The 26,012-nt window shown below is 36.1% G+C and overlaps 1 protein-coding gene across 2 annotated transcripts in view; it reads left to right on the top strand.

Moving 5' to 3' along the window:
- LOC139982650 (protein wntless homolog) overlaps positions 1-17,551 on the top strand; it is a 64,283-nt gene extending 46,732 nt beyond the window's left edge. Inside the window, exon 13 of one of the 2 annotated variants that reach the window (XM_071995683.1) lies at positions 8,900-9,039. Coding sequence is in view for 1 of the 2 variants with exons in the window: in XM_071995663.1 (XP_071851764.1) it covers positions 8,900-9,042 (143 nt within the window). In the remaining variant the exon portion in view is untranslated. Of the gene's footprint in view, positions 1-8,899 lie in introns of both variants that reach the window. The other variant, XM_071995663.1, reaches the window with a different exon arrangement.
- Positions 17,552-26,012: the final 8,461 nt, after the last annotated feature.

Consider the following 26,012-nt stretch of genomic DNA (forward strand, 5'->3'; position numbering starts at 1 on the left):
GCAATAGAGCGGATTTTGCATGCAATCGACGAGCAATTGACCAATCACATGGCCGGAATATAATTAGGTGTTGTATAATATATAATAGTATAGTGTATCCATTAGATAGTATATCTAATAAAGATCTAATAGTGTATATTGTATCCATAAGATAGTGGTTTTGGAACTATTCATCTAGTCATTAGTGCTCTCAAGCTTCACATGAAAGGAAACATCTAAGAATGGTTGCCGTAGCAGCAGAAAATCAGCACAGCATTTGACATGAAAGGCAAAATCCAGTGTCGAAAAAATCGCTTGTGTTTAGCAGTTGTCATAGTTTATTTTTTCTTCTCTTTTTTAGTCATGAAGCCATAAAAACTAGGACTGTATCTGCTTTTGTGAATATCTTTAGGCTGCTGTGAAAGCAGAATAAGTAATGTAAATTAAGAACCAAATTTCAACCAATTGTTCAGTAAATGGACATAACTGAGTTAAATTTGCAAAAGTACACTTACAGAGAGAGAGCTTCAGTAGTATAAACTCCATATTAAGTGTCGTTCGTTAAGTGCATTGCTGCAGCATACATAAATTTGCAAAAGTCTGTGTTTTGAAGCAGAATTGGGTTCACACCTCCATCCTCTTAGGACCCGGGGTGAAGTTTTTATACCATGCTCTAGTAAACAATGCAAAACTATCCCAGTCAGATCGGATTGGGAAATGTACATCACTTTAAAGCAGTGGTTTGCATTTTTCTGGCCAATTTCAAGCATCTTGTGGGAACCGTGACTCGAGTCTCATAAATTTCAATAGTGAAGTGACTTGAACAAGTTCAACTTTTGAGAAATTTTGGTAAAATGCAAGACCGTGCTTAGACACAAAATGGTTGCTATATCTTGTAACATTTGAACTAAGGTTTGAACCACATATATATATTTGTATGTGTGTTACTAGAAATTTTTGTTATGTTCTGTCTGCGATGGGGAAAGGCCGGTGGTGTATTTTTTCTGAAGTATACGTCTTTTCACCACTCTCGAATTATGACTTGATTTGAGCGTAATAGGAAGAGACAAATCGTAACAATTCTGCCCACATCCGGCAAATTTTACCAACGTGTACAAGTTTTACACACTGAGGTAAAAATGCAACTAATGATACTAAAAGCTTCCTTCTAGGTACCCTCCGGAAAGTTGATGAAATGAACATTAAGAAGCTGCCTTTATAGAAACTTTATCACCCAGTCACTTTATCATAATTAGTTTTAATAAAAAAATATAATAAATTGGAAACTTTCTGCAGTCGTGAAATTCCTAGTCGCTCTAACTTGCAATAAGATTTGAAAATGAAGAAAAAAGCAGTGGAAATGAAAGTGAACTGGTTTGGTTTAGTGGACTGCATGAATTGTATTTTAGTCGTCAATGGTATTTTATTTAATTCACATCTATTTCTTTCTTTCCAATATATCTTCTTCTTTTTTATGTCAAATATAGCTAATTTATCTTAAACAATTTAGGACAAGAAAAGTTAAATAAGTTGATGACTTTGGCTCTGTCCTAGTGCATTGAGTGTTTATTAAACTGTAGTTTGACAATTGTTGACGGTGACTTCAAAAAGTAATATTCTCTGAACCAGAAAAGCACCGGATGTTCTTCGAGTGTGATCAGTTTTTCGCCTTTTCAAGTTTCTTTTTGCCCTTCGCAAGTTTCTTTTTTACAAATTTCTTTGGTCCTTTTCAAGTTTCTTTGGTCCTTTTCAAGTTTCTTTTGTCCTTTTCAATTTTCTTTTGTCCTTTTCAAGTTTCTTTTGTCCTTTTCAAGTTTCTTTTGTCCTTTGCAAGTTTCTTTTGTCCTTTTCATGTTTCTCTTTGCCCTTTGCAAGTTTCTCTTTTACAAGTTTCCTTTGTCCTTTCAAGTTTCTTTGTCCTTTTCAAGTTTCTTTTGTCCTTAGCAATTTTCTTTTTGCCCTTTTTAAGTTTCTTTTTTACAAGTTTCTTTGTCCTTTCAAGTTTCTTTTGTCTTTTCAAGTTCTTTTGTCCTTTTCATGTTTCTTTTGTCCTTTTCCTTTTTTCACTTTGATGAACATTCTATGATTAAAAAAAAAGTACCGGATGAAGTCCGAATGTGATCACTTTTATCCTTTTCCATGTTTTGACCTTATCCTGATGTAACCATTTCTTGACTAAGGTTAATTGCCGGTTGGTAGCCACATGACCTTTCAATCATTGTATTGGATAAAACCAAGATAATGGCAGTGAAAGGGATTTTCCAAAAGTATTTGGTGTCTTTGTGTGATGTTTATATAACAGAAAGCTGACTCTATAGAAAATTACAAAGGAATTAGAATGAGATACAAAGAAATTAAAATCACTAGACACAAGGCTAACTTCAGACCATCGGACTTTGGTGGTGAGTTTGCATAATACGGCAAGAAATTGCCCACCACGTTTCCTAAACATTTTTGCCTTCATCGATAAATTGTTCTGGAGGAATGCCTTGAGCACATTTTTTCAGTCTAGAGGTCAACTCCGACTGCAGTTAACTAATTTAGTTCCTCTTTGCCTAATAGAGCAAAATCCTCTCCAAAATTGAGTAAATTAGTACATTTACTCTGAACTTTTGAGGTGTCCGGACGGAGAGAAAATGTTGTCAACGTTTACGGAAGGAACCTAGGTAAATTAAACTTTTGAAATTGCATGCCCTGAGGCGTTTAGTCTCAAACGTGCATTAGTTTGAATTGCTATGACTTAAAACCACCAGCATCTTTGAATACGGTGTTACTCTTTCTAATTTTCGTTAACGAGTAGTTAGTCACTATGAGCGTCCCCGCAGGTTAGTTCTGAATTACAAGTCCTCCGAGTCACAGGTAAAATAATGTCTTTGTCATCGTAAGTCAGAATCGACTGCATTTGTTTCTCTCCTGTGGATTTCGTTCCTGGTGAATGTGTTACCTCGAGGGCTGGCAATTATCATGCTACAGTATGTTTCAAAGACCCTTTTTCAACGGCCTATTGAACGGAAAGTTTCTGCATCTCCAAAGAATTTGACTAAGTACTGTGCATCATTACACTGGGTCTTTTTTTGCTTTCTTAAATAAGTTGAGAACAAAACAAAACAGGAAACGGTGGCAAATGAGATTGGTAAACTTTTTTTGAAGCTTAATTTGTTATAAGAAAAGTTCATACAAGAACAGTTTTTAACAATCTTAAGGGCAACATCAGTGAGTAGTAGTTAGTTACTTTCAGGAACTAGCAATTTTAAAGGATGCCTCGTTATACTATTTTAGGTTATGAGATGAAAAAACTTACCGTTTGAATGTTCATGAGAATCCTAGGGCAAAATATGCTGGAATGTTCATGACAAGGGCGTAGGAACCAGGGGGCTGGGGGGCGCCAGCCCCCCAGTGAAAAATGTGGAGGGGCGGAAGTATCATTCCGCCCCCCGCTTCGCAAGTCAGAAAACCCCTTTTTCATTTCCAAATGAGAAAAAAAATCTCATTTGGAGCACCATATTGCATCTAAGGCCAGGTGAAAATGCAAAATTAAGTTTACAAAATGGAGCGGGTGTTGAAGTGTGCTATATTGCACCAAATTGCATCTGAGGCCACCTGGAAATGCAAAAAATTCCCTCCCCCAGGCCGGCCATCAGTCTTCAGCCCCCCCACTCAAAAGTACCTTCCTATGCCACTGGTTCATGAAGTCAAATAAAAAAAGCTCAATGAAAATTCAAGTTTTAAACAAAAAAATTGTGGTTCTAGCACAGTCTCTGTTGAAGTAGATTTCTCAGATGGGTTAAGTATTAACAAAATCACAGGGAAAATGTAGGGAAGGTCTATTTTATTATATGCAGTAGTTTTCAAGTAAAGTGAAACTTTTGAAGTTTTGCTGTGTTATATATGCCTGAAAATAACAATGATATGGAAAGTGTTCTGGCCCATCAAATGTTGACAATCAAATCGTTAGAACCATTAATCATGTCTGAGGCTCATTAATCGTCACTTGAGTGAAAAATGTGTTATGGCTTGAACTCATGGAATCGCATTTTGAGCAGTAATTTGGTCAAATTGTTGATCTCCCCTCCAAAAGTCAAGAAACTACTATCAAGCAATTTTTTTTCCCCTTTGAGACATTTTGACTATTTTATACCATCTTGTGATGTTGAATAATGTGAACAATATAAACAGTATGAATACCTGCAGGCAGGCACTTTGAAAACGTTGAGCAATATTTCATTAAATCACTTTGAGCAATACCTCAATAAATCGTCAACGATTAGTGACCAATGGTTTACCTTCAGTGCCACTGTGTATAGTGTATATTATTTATCCCAAAGTTTCGAAAAAGTTTACTAAATTTGTTGAGTTTTCCTAAACAAATATAGGATAATAAATGATCGAATAAATACCCTTTTATGAAAAATGGAAGAAAAAAAATCACCTACTGTACATAGTTGTTTGTGGGATGTTCAAAAGTGGAGAAGTAAAAAAACAAGAAAAACTACAAAAAATAAAAGACAAACTAGTAAAACGCTGAAATGAGTTAAAGACATGAAAATATATTCATTTTGTTGCGTACATGTCTAACTGATTGTCACTGCCAATTTGCTATCCAGAAAGTGGCTGCTTTCTCATAGACAATTTCACTATCTTGTGGAATACAGCAAGCAAAATGAGATGGAATTTGGATGATTTACTGGCTTTATGGGGCTTCATTAAAGATTCAAATTGAGTCATTTGAATGTGACATGCTTCAAAGAACTTAAAAGTAGTGGAGTGGCAATAACAATTCAAGATTGTTAGTGTCATGAGATGATATGTAATGGTTTGGGCATAATCTACAATATCTACTGTATGTAGTACAGCTGTTGATGGTCCACGCATGCCAGAATACCTAAGCTTAGCTCACATTTATTTACGATGCCATGGGGACAAATCTTTGATGTATTACTGTGGATACTGTGTCTTATAATAAATTTATATAATATGGTAAGTACTGTTGTGTGTGCTTCTGGCACCATCTTATGATATGGGTAAAGTGTCAGGTATTACAAATAGCTACAGTATGAAATTAAGGTCAACTCTAAAGATGGAGAAAGATTCCAATTTTTCTAATAACCAGAAGAGCATCCAGGGTTAAAAAATCAAACCCTTAGTGTGCCCAGAGTTTGTATATTTATGAAAGCCTAGCTAACCCTAACGGCAGTAGAAGACGGATGAACATGTCATCTGACTTAAAATATAGAGTATCTATAGTATGTTGGTGAAGTATGCCCCCTCATCCACACCCTCGACCCCATCACACACCTCTCCCTCACCCCAAACAACATCCCGCAGACCAAACACAAAACTGTGTCAGTGAGTTTCTTCATGAAACGTTATTGCGGGCTTTTTTATCCCAGAACACAGCAGATTAGAAAAGATGGTACATAATCGTATTCTGTGATTGGTATCATATGACAGGGTTCATGTTGATTCATTAGCCAATTATATAACTCCTGTCCAGAGATTGGCTTTTAATGCTTTCTGTCAGAGTGTACATGTGGTTCTCTTGACATTTTATACAACTCCTGAAAAATGGATTTGATATCTCGAATTCTGCACGGTCCAGTGTTTGAATAATAATGAATAAGAGATGAACCAGGGAACAAATAGTAAAGAGCAATAGAAAATATAACGGTGTGACGATCAATGGGTTTCTCTACTTAACTTGTAATATTTGCTCTATTTTTTAGTGGTGTCATGGAAACGTCCACACACAGCGTCCACAAATTGAAAAACAAAAGAAATCCTTTTTATGTGAATATAAGTAGGTTGAGCTTAGCACAGCTGTTAGATAGCTGTTTATACCTGTACGTTTCATTATCGTGTGACAATTCAGTGGCAGTATAGGCTGATGAATTTGGATGAACTTTTGGGATTAGCTAGCCTTGACACTACTACAGTCGGTCAAATAGGAAATAATAACCCAAATTAACTGTTTTAGGAATTTTTATGTGTGAGAAAGTGATAACAAGGTTTCTTTAAAACATTGAATTTACCCACCCAAACAGAAGTACATAGTTATATATAAATGTTGGAAGGTCTGAGTTTACCTCTGAAGAAAGGAAATGTCCCGCCATCTTTCTTATATACTTAACTACTCTGGCTTTTAGCAGTAGATAGACAGTTAATTTTGGTTAATTTGGTTTTGTTTTTTGTCTTTCAACTTTGGTATAAAACGTTTATAATTGGATTAAACTGTCTTGTGTCGAGTTATGTGTAGAGTAACTGCCACCATGAAAAACCAATATTTGTTGCTACTGCATATATGCTTTGTGTGATGTCACACTATTTGGGGACACGTCTCGTGGACCTACTGTAAATGACAATTATCCAGGTCCACGAGACGTGTCCCAAAGAGAGTGACATCATATATGACATCATAGCATATATGCAGTTTAAGCAATCAGTGAAGAGTAACTTGCCAAAAGGAGAGCTGGATCCTTCTCACATAAGACCTCTCCTCCAGCTCAGGCCATTTGGATTCCTTTCTTTCTTACCCTGTCCTTTGTTAAATCCTGCTCAACATTCATGTTGACTCTGTACACTGGATGATACTAACCTGCGCCATAACATACTGTACCTGCGCCATGTTAACAAACCTTCTCATACAGCGTTCATCATTCCCATAATGCAATTTTCCCATTAATGTCATTGTCTTGACCTTTTCTTTCCATAATTCCTTATCATGGATTATCTGAATAGTTGAATTTGTTGTCTGTATTTTAATCTATACCAGTGGGAATGTCTAGATAGATACAGTGTAATTTACAGTCTTAACATTCCTCACTAACATACAGTATATATACTGGTCCTCAAAGTTTCACAGATATTTTGCTGAATTCATACTCTGGGTGCTCCAAGAGCATCATTATCACTCTGATATGATCAAATGTAGCCATTAGGTGTGAACAGAATCACAGTCTTTATGTAGCTACTGTATGTACCCCAAAGTGAGAAAAGCCTCTAAACCACCTGCCAATCAAAACTTAACCCTCCGAGAGTTGTGACTACTTGCGTTCCTGGCTTTTAGATCCCTATCATATATTGTGCATAATAATGTTGAATGTTGTTTCTTCCACATACACATCACTTTACTAGATACATTCAAAATATGTATGATCATATTGCTACATGATAAGTGTAAGAAGCTTGTAAAATCTGCTTGGTGTCTAGTTTGGTGAAAAGGTCGTTTGAGGTCGACACATCTAAAAATGTTTAAACAATACTCAAGTCAATTTAGGAGAGGATCATCTGCTCATGAGATCCACGCTTGGCATGTGAAATGCAACAAATATGAGGTCAAGAAGGTCAAAGAGTTCATGGTAGATGTCAGAGGGCAACGACTCACAAATGTACATTCTGATTGTGGTTGTAGGTGGAGGGACACAAATTCCAGTTGTTGAGGTTTTATCATTCTCTGATAGTTTGATAGGTTTAAGTTTCCAGGTAACTATGATTGTCTGCTTTGTTATGCAGTGTCCCCCTCCCACAACCTCCCCCTCCCCTACCCTCCATCCCTGCCACCCACCCACCCACATCCACTGCTCGCACCATGATTACATTCAAGCCAAAAACCATCCTGGCCACTGCAGAAACACAATGTTGAACACATTTTAGGGATTTCCTGCTTTACATCTGAAAGTTATTTTTAGGGAAGATGGAGAGCTTTGCAGAGAGAATGATCTTCAACATCGTGAATGAAACAAAGGCAAATTCAACTCAATGTCCCGGGAACATCCCATGTGCTTGACACTCTCAAATCCTTTGTTTGTTAGCTATAAGTTACAGTCAGTAATTATAGCCCTGGCATTTTCTCTCGAAAAATTTGTTTACAAATCCGTAGCAGACTGTCCCATTGTTTTGTTTTTCCTTGTTTGGGTTTTTTTTTTCTTCCCATCTTTGTTGAGTCTCGGAGCGAAAGAGAGACGGTACACCTATCTTTATTTGTTTTTGCAAGAGGCTGCATCTTCGTCCGGCTGCTTGTAAGACAATTTTATGCAAATTAGTCCTAACAAGTACCTTGAAGAATACTCGGAAATAATAAAAAGTCCAAATTGAATTTCGGTGGATCCCGCTTTTCCTCATCTTTGAGAAAAGGTCAATGTTTCAATTCCATTAAAACTCCTGGGGCTTGTTAAGTATATATATGTATATACTAGATATATAGGGAAGGGTCTGATTGGTTTCATGCATATGTGACAGATGAAGTGATTTTAATTATGGTTTCTGACCTAAAGCTACAGTATGACAGAATACTAATGATATCAAAACAATGAACAATATGCCACTGTGACAATTTTATAAAAAAAAATGGTTGCTGGGCTTTTTCGGATTGCTTTAGCTACCGAATCCTATTCTTCTCCTGGCTGCCTTCTTCACTAAACCCCTTCACCAAGAGAATTGTGGTCAAGTGGTTTATTAAAAAAGGCAATAGAGTTGGAAGTTTGAGTCCTGGCCAGATCACTTTGTCATGCCCATGGATATAGAGATCTCACTTGCCTCCTCTTCACAAAGGTGTATGAATGTGGGGCACCTGCATGGTAACTTGTAACTAGAATGGATTGGAGTTTGGCTGGGCTGCCATCCAGTATACAGTACACATTCCATTCCATTCTGAATACGATTAATTATTAACTTTAATAATTAAAGGATATTGTTCTACAAATGCTTCATAATCGATCAAAGCCACCATTGACTTTCACTGCAAGCGTTTGGAAGGGTCATCATAGTTTGATCGATCACAATCTAATTTGGCGCCAAATTTGACATTTTTTGATCAAATTTTAACAGGAAATTGTGGCCATATACCCAAAGACCTCTTTTCACTTGTTTGTTTTATCATCCTGTTAAGCTTAATTTTGCTCTCTTATTATCTTTTTCTTCGCAGTCGATCAGAGCGATGGTAGTCAGGTGGAATTTGAAATGACAGAAGCGACCACCTCTAGGCCAACGGTAGCTGCATCAATGGCTCACCCTGGTGCCACCGCCCCTGAAGTCTATCAACTGTTGGGGAAGAACGCTGGCGACTAGTCCGTAGTCAGTGTGACGAGATGGAAGCCGACTCTGTTCCCCTCTGACTGTTTAGTGGTTCTATGACTCTTCATCACCAATATGCCATTGGTTTCATTTATATATAGGTCATCATATGACATCACTGTAACATCTTGCAAGGTAGAGAACAGGGAAGAGGCACTGACTTGTCCATATTCATTAATTATCGATTTTTGTAATTTTAGCTCAAGTTGTTGAGCCAATTGCAATGCATCTTGTCTGACTGTCTGTCAATAATTGTTGAACGGCTACTGCTGGGTCCCGGGTCCTTCATGAATTTTTATCATACTTAGGGGTAGTTGTAATGTATCTTAGAGGGTAACAAACAATATCAAAATACAATCAAATATGGTTTATCAGCGTATGGTGGTTCATAACAGTCGTTCTTCGATTTCAGGTCAAGGTCATTAGGGTCAAAGAGGGCTATGTTTAATTTTCAACTAAACTGGTCAATTAAAAAAATTACACCCCATCCAAAAAACTGGATTGATCCAAATATAGTAGATGCCATCAGCACAGTACTTTCAATACAAATTAATCAGAAAAGATGTCTTCCTGACGGTTCATAAAAGTTGTTCTTCATTTTCAGTCAAGGTCATTGGGGTCAAAGAGGGTTTATGTTTAATTTTGCTTAAACTTGGTCATAGTGATCAGCAAATGATGGGTCATAAAAGGTCAGAAAATGTTAGATATTATTCTGGGTCATAAGAGGCCAAAGTAGCAGAATAACTAAAAATCCTCCTCGTTGATGGCGATATTGACTGTTAGGTCAGTGGTCATTTGGTCGCCCCCCCCCCCGGTCAGCTAAAAAAATTCGTCCAAAAAAAATATGGATTCCTCCAAATGTAGTAGATGCCATCAGCACAGTAGTGTCAATACAAATTAATCAGAAAAGATGTCTTCCTGACCCAAGTTTAATCAATAATATATTTATGTTATAAGAGGCTAAGTCACACTATTCTATCTGAGTAGAGATATTGTACTGCGTCATTGGTGCTCCAGTAATGTTCAATTTATGCATTTCTTGTTGTCTTTGTAACTTAACTTTCATCAGTTTACTATTAAACAAAATATGAATTTGGGCTTCCATAATGCTGTCTATCCAGCACAGTATTCTAGTGAGAATGTACAGAAGTAGATAAGGTTTGTATTATTATTATTATTATTATGATAATTGTTGTTTATAATTATTATTTTTATTTTACATTAGCTAGAGTAGATCTCCAATGCTTATATATGTGTGTGCTATTACTTAATAAGAGGATGTTCAATTTTACATCTGTTTTTGATAGCTTGTATTTTAAAACCCATTTTCTCCAGCACCTTTTTTGGTACCTCCTGTTTGCATGGAATTTAGCTGGAGATTAAAAAATAGACCCCTTCATAGTCTAATGGGGGATAATTCATATCACAGAAATATATTAACATTGTCATGTTTGAGGACAAATTTTCTACTCTTTTTTTTATAATGACAATATATATTTTGTGGTATTATATCCGACTTGAGCCATTAGCATGAGCATCCTTCAAGTATCCACATTTTTTGGGATGTGAGTTACATTTCACTTATGCAAATAAAAATCATGATAACCCACCAGGCCACCTGTACTTCAAAGAAGTGGGTACAGATTTCTGTGCAAAAATCCAGAATTATTCACATTAGAAAAAGAAAAACTGCCACCGATAATAGTATTGTTCAAGTATTCAATTTTAATGGATGTAAGTTGCACTTTAATTATGCAATTTATAAAAATCATGGAACCCACCAGGCCGTCTGTATTTCAAAAGGCTGGAAAAGATTTCTGATCGGAAATCCAGAATTATCCAAAAAAACCTTTGGCCAATAATAGCATTCTTCAAGTATTCATATTTTGGAAACAGCTGCAGTTCACCTTATATAGCAATAAACCGTAAGCACGACCAAATTTCAGTCTGAAAAAGTGACATGGAAATTCAGAAACATTTGTTCAAACCAAACAGTGGAAAACTCAGTAATTACATTTTTAACGTACCATACTTTGCGCTGTGATGAAATTTGCATAGCTAAATCAAGAATAATATATATGGTATTCAAAATCTGAATACATCTGCTGAACTTGAAATATAGTTGTTTTTTTTTTTAAGATGAATTCAGAATAAGACAATTAAATTTATTAGTGATAAGAGTACCTCTGCAATGGGAATTAATCCTTCCTTTTCTATATTTATTCATTTTTTTTTCCAATTTCCAAAAGGTATTCATTCATGACCTTAGAGTGTACTACTAAAGCATAGAGTAATTCACCGATGTACAATCCATAAAATTTATTCACACACGTGGTAGTGGTGTGAAGATGAGTAAGAATATTACGAGCAAAAGTGATGAGACATGATGATTACTATTGTTGGCTTGTAAAAAGAAAAAAAAAATGGTTATTAATCTCTAGGGTGATGATCTCTTCAGTTTTTGTGAGCACTTTTTACTCTTTGCTAGAATCTGAACATTGGCCTTGAATAATTAAGCATGACACTACCTGCCGCTGCGATTCTCTCACCGCTGCGATCGTCATCGGCGCGGTTCCGGAGTATCAATCTAAGATCGCACGGATGATCAGTTATCCAGAGACGGCGGGATGCTACGTTGGATCTCAATGGTTTGCACTCTACGGTTGCCATGGTAACGGATCCATCAACAGAGCCGTAGTTTTTTGTGCGTTCGTAAATTTTTAATGCCCTCTGCTTTTTCTGGAGGCATGTCTGAGGACTTTATCTTTTTTTTCTTTTCTTTTTTTTTTCTTTTTTTGATGGGGAGGGGGGTAGGAGATTTATACGATTTAATGGTTTTCCATAAATAAATAAATCAAAACCTTCACCTTAACCATACATGGGCAGGGCTGCATTGGTATTATCATTTCTTTTAAGTGAAACAATCTTCACGAACTATTAATGTAGACCGTAGAGAGTTGGAAACCTGTTTATCCTCTTACAGAAGATCAACCACTTTGTTAGAAATGTCCAACATTTGGTGAATTTGTCAGCTTATTATACAATATTAAGATATGACAATAACTTCACAAGGAAGACATTTTATCTGTTGTTTTGTGCGTGAGTATGTGTGTGTGTTTTCTGCAGAGGCTAGTATTTTTCATAACCTATTGCTCATAAAGCCTAAAGAGGTTGACTTACAAATTGCCTTCTTAGTCTCAACGAAAAAGTAAAAAAAGGTATTTGGTATTTTGAAAGCCACCGAGATCCTTCATGATCTGTATGAAAGCAAGCAAATAACTCAGTGTAAACAAGATATTAAAAACAAGAAGATTTCAGAATAAAACATCTCACCAATATTTTACTGTGTAAATGTAATACATCCAGAATGTCGCAGGCTTTGACATTTGTACGATAAACATCCTGCATGAAGTAATGAAAACACGGTTCAATATCCGGGCATGGAGTCACTTTATTTGAACACATGAATGACAATTAAATAATTCATTAACATTACTCGTCCACATAGAATGAATTTAACATGACTCCTGCCCAAAGAGAGACCCGATCACCTTTCTTTCGCAGACTGTAGACGTTGCTTGCAAAGAACATTTGCAACCGGCCAGAAGACACATGTAAAAAAAAAAAAAGGTCCCTTATCTTTGTTTACATATTTTAAAAGAAATAACCGAAATTAGGTACTTTTGCAAGTGTCATTGAATCAGCAAGCGAAGGCTAAATATATACATCATTGAGTTTTAAGCACTTGTTCATATACATACTTAATGCTGTTCGAATTTGGAATGTGTCTCCTGGAAGTCACTTTCTCAGCAACATACTTAACGTTTTCTTTCCCTTCCTCTGACCGATTGGTCCTTTCGAGACATGACTATTGGTTTCTCTACCCTTGTTTTTTCGTGTTCTTTTTTTTTTTTTTTGGCCTTCTTTCATTTTTGTCGATGATGAATTGAATAGTTAATAATTCAAATCTAATACTTATCTTGTGTTCACCTAAGGCATATTGATTGCTCTGATCTTACAGTCTGCTGGTCCATGTTACAAACACGATCATGGAGACAATCTGATTTATTATGATACTTTTGATAACCAAAAAGAAAATTCAATTATTAATAATTTCTTAAACTATGGGGAAGGCAAATGTGTCTTAAACACAGAGCTAACTTGTTTTCGAAAAAATGCTTTCTTTAATGTCAAGGCTTGAAAAGCTACTATTTCTTGATAAGACACGCACAGTGAATGCTTTATTGTAAAACTGTTTAAAGCATAAGACATTGTGTCCTACACAAGCCTGGTGGCAGGATGCTGCACCCCCCCCCCCCCCTTCTACAATGTAACTAATGTACTCTCTCAAACTACGTAGTTTTGTGTTTTAGGGTCATTGAGAATGTCACAAATTTGGGCCAATGAAAATGCTCTTTTGAATGAACTTTCACCTTAACCAAAGGAAAGTTGGTCGTTATTGGATTCAATGCCAGTTCTCTGGAATGATACTGAAATTCTTGATCATTTTGGCTAATTTCATTCAGCAATGTCAATTATCTTATTCTCTCGACATTTTTATTCTTCCTTTTATTGGATGCAATAATTTGATTGCTTTTCAGAGAAAAATGGGAACAAACTCTGACATCTTTTGTGACCTATTTTATGTGAAAATCAGGAAAACTTATAAATGATGGTAACTTTAATATTAAAGCAATTTATGCATTTGATTAAAAGTCAGAATATTTTGCATTAACTCCCACTTACTATTGTAATGAGTGTATGAAGTTAGAAGAAATAATGAGTCATTACTCTGTCGCCACACAGTATCTCGACATCTTAAAAGTAGGAAAGTCTCGTTAAGATCCCAAGAGAGTTTTGGTTGTATAATGATCATATTTAAGGTGCATCCTCTACACTATGTCACACTGTGTATACCCTGTTGGTATTATTGTGTGTTTTAAACGAACAAAAAAATGTGTTTGGTTAAAATAGTGAATTTTCATAATCATTAATGTGTGTTGATTAATGCCTGAGGTTGAGAGAGCTGCTCATATCTTTTTTTCTTTATTTCTTTTTGATTTTTCTATGTTGAAGTCATCCATAATTGTATGCCAATGATTTTTACAGGTGCATATAAGTTGCATGCATTCATATTGGACAAAACATGACATTGTGGAAGTCGTAGGGTTAGCTATTTATAATGGGGAACGCAGTAGAAACTGCTCATACGTACTCTAGTAATCCTCAACGTCACAAGTATGTTTGTAATTGTGACTGTGTGTGTATGTATGTGAGTATGTGGCAAATGTTGAACAACCATGTATGATGTATGGTATAAGGGATCCTGAACAGTTACCTATATACGTACGTGCTGAATGTCGAAGAGTCACATTTATGTATGTGAGGAATCCACAACAGTCACGTGTTATAAATTCTTTGGTGTGCTTTAGTAGGTTGTGTGACTTTGAAGGCTACCAAAACCAATCATTTTCTTTATGTACGTTTGTTCAACTCTTGCTAGAATAGCTAAACCATACATTTAAATTTTGCAATAAATAACTAAAACCAAGAGTACGAAAACATTTTACAGGTTAAAATGGTACCTCAGTTAGACTATCTTCAATTCCCCTGCCGCCCCCCCCCCACCCCACTCCAAGAAAAAAAAGGAGGTGTGAATGATTGGTGTTAGATGCGACAAATAATTCCAACCATGAATTATTTTGCATGAAAGATATATTTGAACAGTTTCATCCAAAATGCAATCACAATTCTTGCCTCTCCCCTTCTCTCTCTTGTCAGTGTTGTAAACTTTGAAAGGGCTTTGACATCAAGCTCAGGTGACATAAAAATGTAAAACGTGCATATTTATGTGACAATGATATAAGATATTGGACAGGTACGAAACCAATAAGTTCATTATAACATTATAGTGTACCTACTATCATTGACTTCAACTACATTGTCTTTGTGTAGCATCCCTCGAGTTTGCCTCTCCTGAAAGATTCAGTCAGTGAATCAGTCTCACTCTCGAAAGAAGTAGAGACTGTGTCAGACATCAGATAAAATAGTCATTGAGGGTTCTATGGCCCCATAATACCCAGGGAATGAACTAAGCAAAAAAGATTTCAAAAGAAAAATAAACGATAGGTTTGAAAAGTCACCGAAAGTCATCGATAAATGATAATGCTGTCGATAGTGTAATATTTAGAATAAATGTGATAAAATATTCCAATCGATTTAAAAATCTTTGACTGTGACTGATTTCGTAGATGTAGACGACATATTAACAGAAGACGGCGGAAGGCTAGTGTCTTTACTAAAATGCTGTAATGCTACAAGCTGTTATTTACATCTTCTGAGAGAAAAACCCACACTGGTTTCCTGGTTAAGTCAATTGACCATATCCCCCCTTATGACTAGATACTTAAAGGTTATCAGTTAATTGCCCTCAAAAATACTAGACTGTGACGTAATGGTCACTCATTTCTCAAATTTCAGCTGCCTATCGAAAGTGTTTATCCACACAAAGACATTTGAATCGTGTATTTAAAAAAAAATCTGAATGTCTGCGGATAATCTGGAAATCAGAATCTTTAGGAAAGTACGATATCCCTTTGTATCAAGTATGATTTCCCTTTGTATCAAGAATGATGCAATTTTGTATAAAGTTTGATGCATTTTGTATCAAGTATCCTGTTGTATCAGGTATGGTGTCCCGTTGTATCAAGTACGATATTCTTTGCATCAAGTGTGATTCCGTACATATCCCCATTTTCAAGTTCGATGTACATTTCTATCAAGTAGGATATCCCCTGTAACAAGTTCGATCATTATTTGTATCAAATACAGTATCCCTTTTGTATCAAGTATGATATCCATTGTATCAAATACAATATCCCTTTGTATCAAGTATGATATCCATTTGATATCCAAGTATGCATTCTGCTGTCATTGATAGTATCACTTGTTGCCAACATGTTACAAATGATCCTTTAGTGTTTGAAGTATTTTGGTAGCAAATCCTCATCCTGATAACGAATAGTCAATCCAGACATGTAAATAGTATTATTTTTTCTTGTTCTGTAATGTGTATTACTTATCGTGTAGAACGTTACCCACTTAACCATGTTGACGTTGTGTACTTAATTTAGCTATGTATGCATGGTATCCCAACGATTACTAACTTATCATCTTCTTTCTTTTTTGTTTGCTTCCCTCCGTTCTTCCTTCATTTCTTCTGTGTCTCACATTTTCATATTTTTGTATTCATCATGTTCATCCATTTTTTCTTCATTTGTTTTTCTTTTTTTTTCAGTGGGGGGGGGAGGGGGAACAAACAATAATCAAGTCTTCCAAAACACACTGGTTACTATAGATGTTGCTCAAAGTACTTAACAATAGTAACAGTCTTCCTTTAACTGTCTTCTCTTCATTTTCCGAGCTCAATACGTGGAAAATGACTCAATTTAAGTTGGCTCATAAGTCCCTTTTCGATGATCATGTGGCCTCCTTCATCAATGCCTCGGAAGTGGGCTACATACGTGAATCATGTAGGGAATTAGCAATCCTGGTTGATATATTGCGACTTTCAATCTTTTTGTGTCGTGAAACAAAAAATTTTGCTACATTTTGTCTACTTTGCCAAACAGATCAATCGTTTACTTTTCTCAGTTACGCGTCGAGGTGTTACTATTCGCTATCCGATTTGTTGTAACCAGAAATCGGAAGTGGCTGAACACCCAAGTCTAGCTTTACCTTTAAATTATATTTTACGCAAGTTTGTTCTTCCAAGATTGGATTACTCTTCCTTACTTGAAAACGGTTAACCGGTATTTATGTAATTTCGGCTTCTAGTTTCTTATATTGTATTCTGTGATTTGTTTTCTACTGAGATGGTTACTGAACTGCATTATTTAACGTGTCATATACAATATATCGTGCATGAATTATGTGTTATACGTATTAGGATCCGAATATCCGAGTAATTATCCGATGCTGATAACAGGCGCGCGGATCCAAGGATTTATAATGGAGGGGTGTGGCCGCCATGGGATTGTTGAAGCCGTCTCCCCTTGTCATCGGTCTGTAGGACCCCCCTACAACTCCATCACCTACCCCCGCCCCCCCCCCCCACCAGAAGAAATGAAAATTGTAGACATCAAATGGTATTTTCTGAGTCATATTTTGGCCATAAAATACGTCAATAAGCGTAAGGCTTGCTATTAAGTACTTTTCAATTCTTGGGTGGGGCGGAGGATGGTGGTGGTGGGGGGGGGGTTAGATCCTATCCTTGATCTGCGCCTGCGTTATACTGATTACGATAATCTATGTATTCAATATGTTTTTATCATTATCTATGTGCATGGACGAGAATATATTGTATGGAGAAGTTTCTTCTGTGATAATTTTTCATCTTCTGTGACCATACTTTGTTACCGTGGTGCAAACTAGACTTAAATATAAAATTTAATAATTATTGTTAATTTAAATTTGTTCAATAAAATTTCAGCATAGAAAGGAGTTCTTTGTTTTCATTGCGTTCTTTCATAAAGTCTTTAATAGGGTTTGGCTGGGCAAAAAATAGTAATAACTAGAAAGTGCCCTGTTGTTAAAAACAATATTATAAAAAAAAAAAAACATTGTAAGTTGTTGAGCGGCCTGCACAGAAGACTTGTTTGATAGGGGCGCCGCATTGACGATATTGCGTTGTAGTTCCCCCTCAAATCTATGTCACATGACCCCAGTGCCCCTCGGGTTTTCTGTGGATTTTGCTTTTTAGATGACTTATAATGTAAGAAAATATACATGCTGCTACGTCAAGTACACTTCAGCTACTCCCGCCCCCATTTTTTGTCATTAGAATATAAATTATAAAGCTGATTATATTCCGTTTGGTCGATTCAATGTTCTGCTTTTATGAAGGGAGGATGACGTCACTCAATTTATGAAATAGAGCTCGGTACTCACGGCCTTTAATATTCAAGAAAGAGTCGAATCTTCTCGTGTTTCTTGTCGAGCTATAAGTACACTAAAAACTACCCCCCCCCCTTCTGCCGCTACCTTCCGCTGCCCGTCAACCTGGTGTCATACTCCTCCGCTGTTTTGAATACTATAATTTAATGGTATGTTTATTCAGGGCGAGCGAAGTCACCTGAGTGCATCCACCACTTGTACAATTTTTAGATACTATCTTGAAGAACTAGTTCACGAAAAGGCCAAATGTTTTGGCATATGATGCTAGGGTTAAAAAATAGACGTCAACCTCCCCCCCCCCACCAACGATCATATCTCAAGGAGCCCCCCCCCCCAATTAGTCAAGGTAATCTTTCAATTACAAGCTGCATCTACTCCCCCCAGACAAGAGCTCAACGTTCTCTTTATTCATAGAGGAGAGCATCATAAGAGTGCTTGAAGCAATAATGACATTGTAATTGCGATTCGAGATTCCTCGATGGTTCTCCTTGATACGTAAGCAAATAGTACAATAATCCCCTTCCTTACCTACCCCCCCCCCCCCCGGCAAGATATCCAAGACTCTTTGCTGCTCTAATCATCCTGTAGTTTCAACTGATCAGTCTATGGGAGCAAAAAATATCACATGGATACACAAATTAACGAAAGGTATAAAATACTGTAACTTATTACATTGAATTTTCTTCCAGACAAATTTACGTCGAGATTCATTCTGCCAACGGAATATGGAGCATGTCTAATTATATTTTAGTTTCTTACAAGTGGTACTTAAGTGGTTTAGCAACTCTCCTTTAAGATTAAGTCGATGGTGAATACATACATTCTCGATGCAGTTGTGTGTTGCATGAACTGACCGAATGGTCAGTGTTGTAGATTAAGAAGTCCAGTCAGGCACTTTAATTGATAATCCTCGGATGTTTAAAGGGATATTACTCACAACTTAAATGTGGTATAGGAATACAACCCTGGCTGATAGCAGTGTTTTTGTTAAACGGCCGAAAACATTTCAAATTAATTGTGTGCGTATATGTTAAGTCACCCTTTAAGATGCTTCAAGACAGAATGATTAAAGGACATGCTCCTCAACACTATAAAACTTCCATTGTCCTCCTGAGGTAATGGAGAGTTGATACAAAAAAATATATTATGAATCATCTCACCAGAGAGCACGCTCGTTCCACTCATCTCTCATTGTATCTGCTTCTACGGTTGATTATTCGTATAAGGTTCGTAGAAATCAGAAACACGTATCCATAAAGACAAATTTACTGTCGTTATGGGGTACATTAGTTTCATAATACATGAAAGGAATTATGTATAAAATGATGAGTTTCACTTCCGAAAGAGAAAGGGAGAGTTATAAAAGATAGTGTTGCGTTAATGACCATATATATATATATATATATATATATATATATATATATAGGCTGGAATAGGTTACTTTATGTTAGGATATCGTTTCGATGGGTCTTCCCGGTCTATAGTTATCGTAAGACAGACAGAATTCCTGCGAATTTGTTCGAACATTCGGATATAGTTTCATTGTCCCCACAAATTGTCATTTTCCTCTTTTTCCGTTTGAACTTTTTTTGAACTTTGAACTTTGAACTTTTTCCGTTTGAACTTTGAACCACGCAAATATGCATTAGATAGGTAAGGTGCATTGTGGGTAACAGGGGCATCCGTATGCTATTTTTTTTTAAATCGAAGAAGGGTTTGTCGCGTATCCGGACTGGTAATATATTTGAAATTCGATTATCACGAACAATTCACACCCCTTTACCTAAAAAAAAGTATATTAATGTGCCATTACCATGCCTCCTGATGTCTGGGGTCGGGCAATATTACGTCACGTTGGCCAGGGTGCCGCCATGTTACAACAATAACGCAAACATTGATGCAGCCATCACTTGGTAAGTCAACTATGTCCAACACCTACTTAATGTGGTGAATACATTTGTTTCTCTTTACATGTTGTCAGAAGAAAACAGCCTCACCGCTACTACCATTACCCATGCCTAAAGCCCCATATCTTATGTCCCGGGTCCCATGGCCCATGTCCAATGCCTCATGTCCCATGCCCCATATCCCCCGACACCATATCCCATGCCCCATTTCGGCAAATATACAATTTCTGCTTGTTTTGTCCTTTTTTTGTATTTCGCGTCTGTAATGCAATACACTGCTTTAATGTCACCCATTACGTCACGATTATACTCCCTAATGCAATGACTTGCGTGAAAAGTGCTTTCCAGATGCTTCGAAATCAGTCACTTGTCAGAGAAGGCCATCGTCATTTTACTTTTAAGTCATTCTTATAGTTGTTATAGGTCATTTCCTCTTAGCTGAAATTTTCGCATTTTATTCTCCTCTGGGAAGAAGTATCATTTTTGACTTTTCATGGACGCGTTAATACTTGCAAATAGCATATCAGATGAATGGCAGAAATTCAATTCCCCTTAGTCGAGAAAGCGTAAGATGCGTAGACAGTTGTACGCATGCTCAGAATGGCATCTCATATGATTGCTTGTATACCTATAGATACATCACAATGATAGCAACACGAAAGTTAGGAACTAGTCACGAACTAGTCAACTTTATTATTTTATCGGTCCCAGGGCGCACCACGTACACTTCACCGCCCCTCCCCTCCCCCTCCCTGCAAGAGATTTTTTTAAATCAGTGTGCAGCACGTAAATAACATTGTTCATCATGCATGAATAACACACCCCAAACTACCAAAGGACCCCTGAAACCTGCTGCTGTTTTATCCATCGCTGTCATCCGTCATGTGCCCTCATTCTCTCATGTAGACGTCTAACATTTCCCAACAGTCCTAAATGTTCTCACATATACGGTAATAAGAGAGGACTTACCTTATATATATACATATACATATATATATACATATATATATATATATGTATATATATATATATATATATATATATATATATATATATATATATATATATATATATATATATATATGTGTGTGTGTGTGTTTAAAAGAGGAAACAATATTCTAGCAAAATAATTGTATAATTATCGAAAGACTGTATGACATTTAAACAATTACATTCCAAATTTATCACATTTCAAGGACAAATCGACAAGAATATGAATGAAAAGAATTGGTTTGAAAAGTGGTCTATCGGCCATGATGATACTACACAGACCACTCACTGTAAAATGGAAGTGGTTTATCAGAATAAGAAACTAGTTTACTTTCAAACAAACCCTATCTATATATAGTTAGGTAGCATATATATATATTGAGATGGTGTTTCAAATAACTGTGTAGAAAACTTTCATCTTCTATATAAATATCGTACTGTCTGCCACAGGAAGCTCCTAAAGCAGCAGTGTAAGTTAGTTGCGATCTAACTAACAGTGACTTAAGATCTCGCGTCATCATCAAACATGAGTATTGATTGAACAGAAATTCAATATTAATTGCAGTAGTCATTATACTAACGACACATATATACAGAATGAGGTTTGCATACATGATGCAGGTGGGAACGCTAAAAAGGGATTACTTGATTTTTTTCCGAGACGTAAAAGTTTCAAGGTTTACAGTACTTGTTAAGGCAAGGCTTTCTCTTACGACTTATACAATAATTTAACTCCTGGGCCCTATTTCATAAAGATTACTTACGAATCTTCTTAAATATTAAGGCCCAGGTCGTTGATCACTCGTTACACCTACACAACCATGTGTGCGCAATTCAAACAGTCGCTCCCGGGCCACTATACATAGTGCGCCACATCAACATGTCGCCTGGGGGGATTTCTCAAAGGGTGCAGCACGCAACTACATTTACAGGTTACTATTTCTACAAATGGGTAAAGAGAGGCAATGATCTGGTCAGGACTCGAACCCGCAATCCTTAGATCGCAAGGCCATTGCCCAAGCCATTTGACAATGACGTCACAACATTACAAGATAAGGTTAACCACCCAATGCCAAAAAAAAATATGTGGTGGGGTGGTGGGGTGGTGGGGTGGGGTGGGGGTGGGGGTGTAAGAGCGGCAGATTGCCTTATTCAACCACATTGTAATAGTCACTATAGGATTGCCCGCTTCTTAAAATCCTTACTTAATTCATTCTATTTTCTTGAACGATGCTAAGAGATGACTTTCGCAATACCAGGGGGTTGTGGATTGGGCGGGGCAGCTAACATGATCTCAACCTTTAATTTTATTGCCTATTGTAGTTGGCGAATTGAATCGTTGTAAACATATATATGAACAAAGTAGATGAGCTATACATGGTATTAACGTATGTACGTTCTTAACAGGGAGAGTTGGGTGGTGCTGTGCAGGATATGATAAGCTAAGGCGAGCTAATGATGTATATAGGCATACTTCCTATAAAGGCAAAGTACCCTGCTAAATCTCCTCCACTCCATCATCCCCCTTTATCTCTCTCCACCTCTCTCTCTCCATTATCCACCTCTTTATAACATAATACACAGAGAGACAGGTAAAATATAAAGCTTTATGCCTCTGTGTATTACTTCCTTCCGTGCTTCCATTTTTCATTAATCTTTTTCTTCTGGTCCCACGTTTCCAAACAAAGCAGCAATTAATAAGTGTCTCCAATTTATTTTTCTTCTTTTTTTTCCTCCTTCTTTTCTTGCTGTCTGTTTTTTGGGATTTTTTCTAGTTTTTCTCAAAGATAACTCCTGAGGGTTGAACGATGAAGACGATTTAATTTAGATTGTTCCTTAGAGCGCTAATATTTATGTAACCTAGATTTACATTTCGTTATCGAATTACCAGGAAAAACCAGGACCGACTTCCTTATATCAAATGTTGTAGGATATTGCATGGTGTATATGGATTTTTGTGATATCTTTCATTGTTATGCAAATTAAGCTAGTCGTCCTTCTATGTCTTAGATCAAACAGAATAGCTTCCTCGGGCTAGCATGTTGGTTGTTATCAGGGTGATCTCCCTCAGGAAGCGTGAAGAGTTGAAAGCGCAGATAGTAATGCGTACAGCATCAGGATCCGATGATATGCGTATTACCGAGAGTAACATATCAGAAATATCAAGTTCGGAAACCATGTTGACTGTAAAACATCAGGTGTACAACGCTTTCATCGTAGATATATTTCATTAATGTTGTACATACATACATGAACACACACACACACACATATACACCCATATGACACTGTTTTATTCGTAGAGAACTATTTCTCTTTTCGTGACTAAATTCAGTAAGTAAGAAAACGTTGAAGACGGTTATACCATCGCGTGGCGGTCAATTACGTAATACGTTGGCTGTTTCTAAATACTGTATGACCGCATTACAAGTATAATATTGATATCGTTGAATTAGGGATGTGTTAATCCCTGGTAGAATCAAGTTCAATTTTTAGCTCAACGACCAAATTTTAAAGACGCGCTAATAACCCTTCTCAATAACAAACGTTTAATTGACAGTTATTTTTTGGGTGTTCAGTGGTTCATGTTTTCTGAGGGTTTTTTTTTCTCAGTCACGCGTACTTCCCATCATATTATGAACAATAGCTGGCATGAGACAATGCTTTGATCAAAAGGTTTACACGGGCGTTTGCTTCATATCAAAGTGAAAACGGCTGTTCACATTTACTATAGCAAACGCAATGGAGTATTCGTATGGAAAGAAACAAAAACTAAAAATTCGTCTCTTAAACAAAGCAAAGAATAAGTTTTGCGATTTCAGAATAACAAAAATTTACACCCCATTTGTGAAAAGCTGATTTATGATTTATACATCCTTCGGGAAGGAAAAATACAATTTTTGGGCTCTGAGAAATTGACGTTATTTTCGGAGACGAACTATCACCTTTAAGTGTTATATTTAAATTTAATAAGTAACAGATTCAACTTTCAAAGAATGACGTCATGACGAGACATCGAAGCCCAAGACAAAATGAATAACGTCAGCTTGTAACTAAGAGTGTTCATAGCTTACGACTTACTTGATTGCTACAATATCTGTAGCCTATACACTCGATCTATTTTAATTTTTGTCAGCATGTAATCCTTTTGCCAGCATTTTCTCTTTCTATATGCCATCTTCATGATTCTTTTTCTCAATTATAGAATTTCCCTTCACTTTTGATTTATATTTTGAGCCTCGGGTTATAATTATAAAGATTTTTCACATTCAACTTTCCTCGATGGTCAAGAATGAAAATGTAGTTTGTTTCTCTTGCCTTACGTAAACTAACGTTAGTGTCTACACGGAAACTTTGAGAAGTTTTAGTTTTGTGTAGTATATATATTTATATTTATATATATAAATTTCATCTCACAATTCTGTCCAAAATATAAAGGTATAGATATAATATATAAATATATATATATATATATATATATATATATATATATGTATATATATATATATATATATATATATATATATATTATATATATGTATATATATATATATATATATATTAATATGTATATATTGTATGTATATATATATATATATTTATATTTATATATTATATGTGTATAAAGATATATATATATATATATATTTATATATTATATATATATATATATATATATATATTTATATATTATATCTATACCTTTATATTTTGGACAAAATTGTGAGATGAAATTTATATATATAATAATATACTCCTATTCTAAAGTCAGATTCAATGTCAAGATTTTGTTTGAGATTTATATAACTTGCTTTACACGTACAAAGAAATAAAGAAATTAATAAAGAGTAAGATGAAAAAAACATGAGGCTTACTCTATACGCAGAATAGATTTAGCTAACGAATTGGTGCTTGGGGTTTCATTATTCATACATGAATACGTGAGCCTCTGAGTATGGCGGGGATCAACGGTATCAGGTTATTAACCTAGACGAGGAAAGTCTCACAGAGAAAAAAGAAAGAAAAAATATCACTTGATAGAAAAATGATGGTTTCTACGACAGGTATAGAAGGGTAACCTTTATCTGCCGGACACGAAACAAGATGGCGCGTATATACCAATTTTCTAAATAGGTCTATTGATATAATGCGATTGGTGACGTCAGAGCCGCGCAGCTTTGCTTTTTATATTAACTGAGAAGAAAAGCGTTTTTCTTATATTTTTTTCTTTAATTAAAGTTTTGGGGAGGGGCAGAGGGGTGGGGGAGGGGTGACGTTCACCGCATTCCTGTCAAACTTTGCTATAATCAAGCCTGTTTTATTTATTTTGTGGAATTAACTTTACGAATATTTTGTTTGTTGGAGTGACGGGTGTATACTAGTGTGTAGTGAAAGGAAATTGCGAAGGATATACGTATAACCTCTTCACTTTTGAGTTTTTGTTTTACAATATATTATACATACACTGATGCAGTGGGTTGGTAATGAAAGTTGAAGAAAGTGATAATGCTCAGGCAATACCAATTACTAATTAATCATTGCAAGGAAGATTAAATGATTGATGGATTGGTTCATTGATTGATTGATCGATGTTGGACAAAGAATTGATTGATTGAACAACAACATAATAACAGCTTTTGGTCTCCATCTTTATCAAACGTAACGAAAGTTACCTAATATTGCAATTAACCAAGCTAGAGCGGGTTACTCAGTAGGCCCATAGCTGTTTTCATTGATAGGACTTTTATTAGCACTGATTCGTTTCGAATATTGTACTTGATTCGTCGCCGAGACACTTTCATGTGATATATGTAAATAAAATATTATTGTATATTATTTGAAATAGAGTTATGCCTAGTCAAGCTATAATGTAATTTGTGTATGTATGTATGTATGTAGGTATGTATTTTAGATCCTCCTGCAAGCAGGAACTCGCGAAGAAGCCTCATTGGCTTATCAAAGCCGCAAACTGACCGAAGTCAGTCTCTTAGATTCATATTTAACGTCCATGATTATGAATTGTCCATTGTCAACAACTCTGTAACTGGACGACATACATTAATCTTAGAGTGACTTGAACTGGGGACCAGAATGATTGGAAGGCACCGGCGT

Source organism: Apostichopus japonicus, chromosome 2, assembly GCF_037975245.1.
Source record: "Apostichopus japonicus isolate 1M-3 chromosome 2, ASM3797524v1, whole genome shotgun sequence".
In the NCBI taxonomy this organism is placed as follows: domain Eukaryota; kingdom Metazoa; phylum Echinodermata; class Holothuroidea; order Aspidochirotida; family Stichopodidae; genus Apostichopus; species Apostichopus japonicus.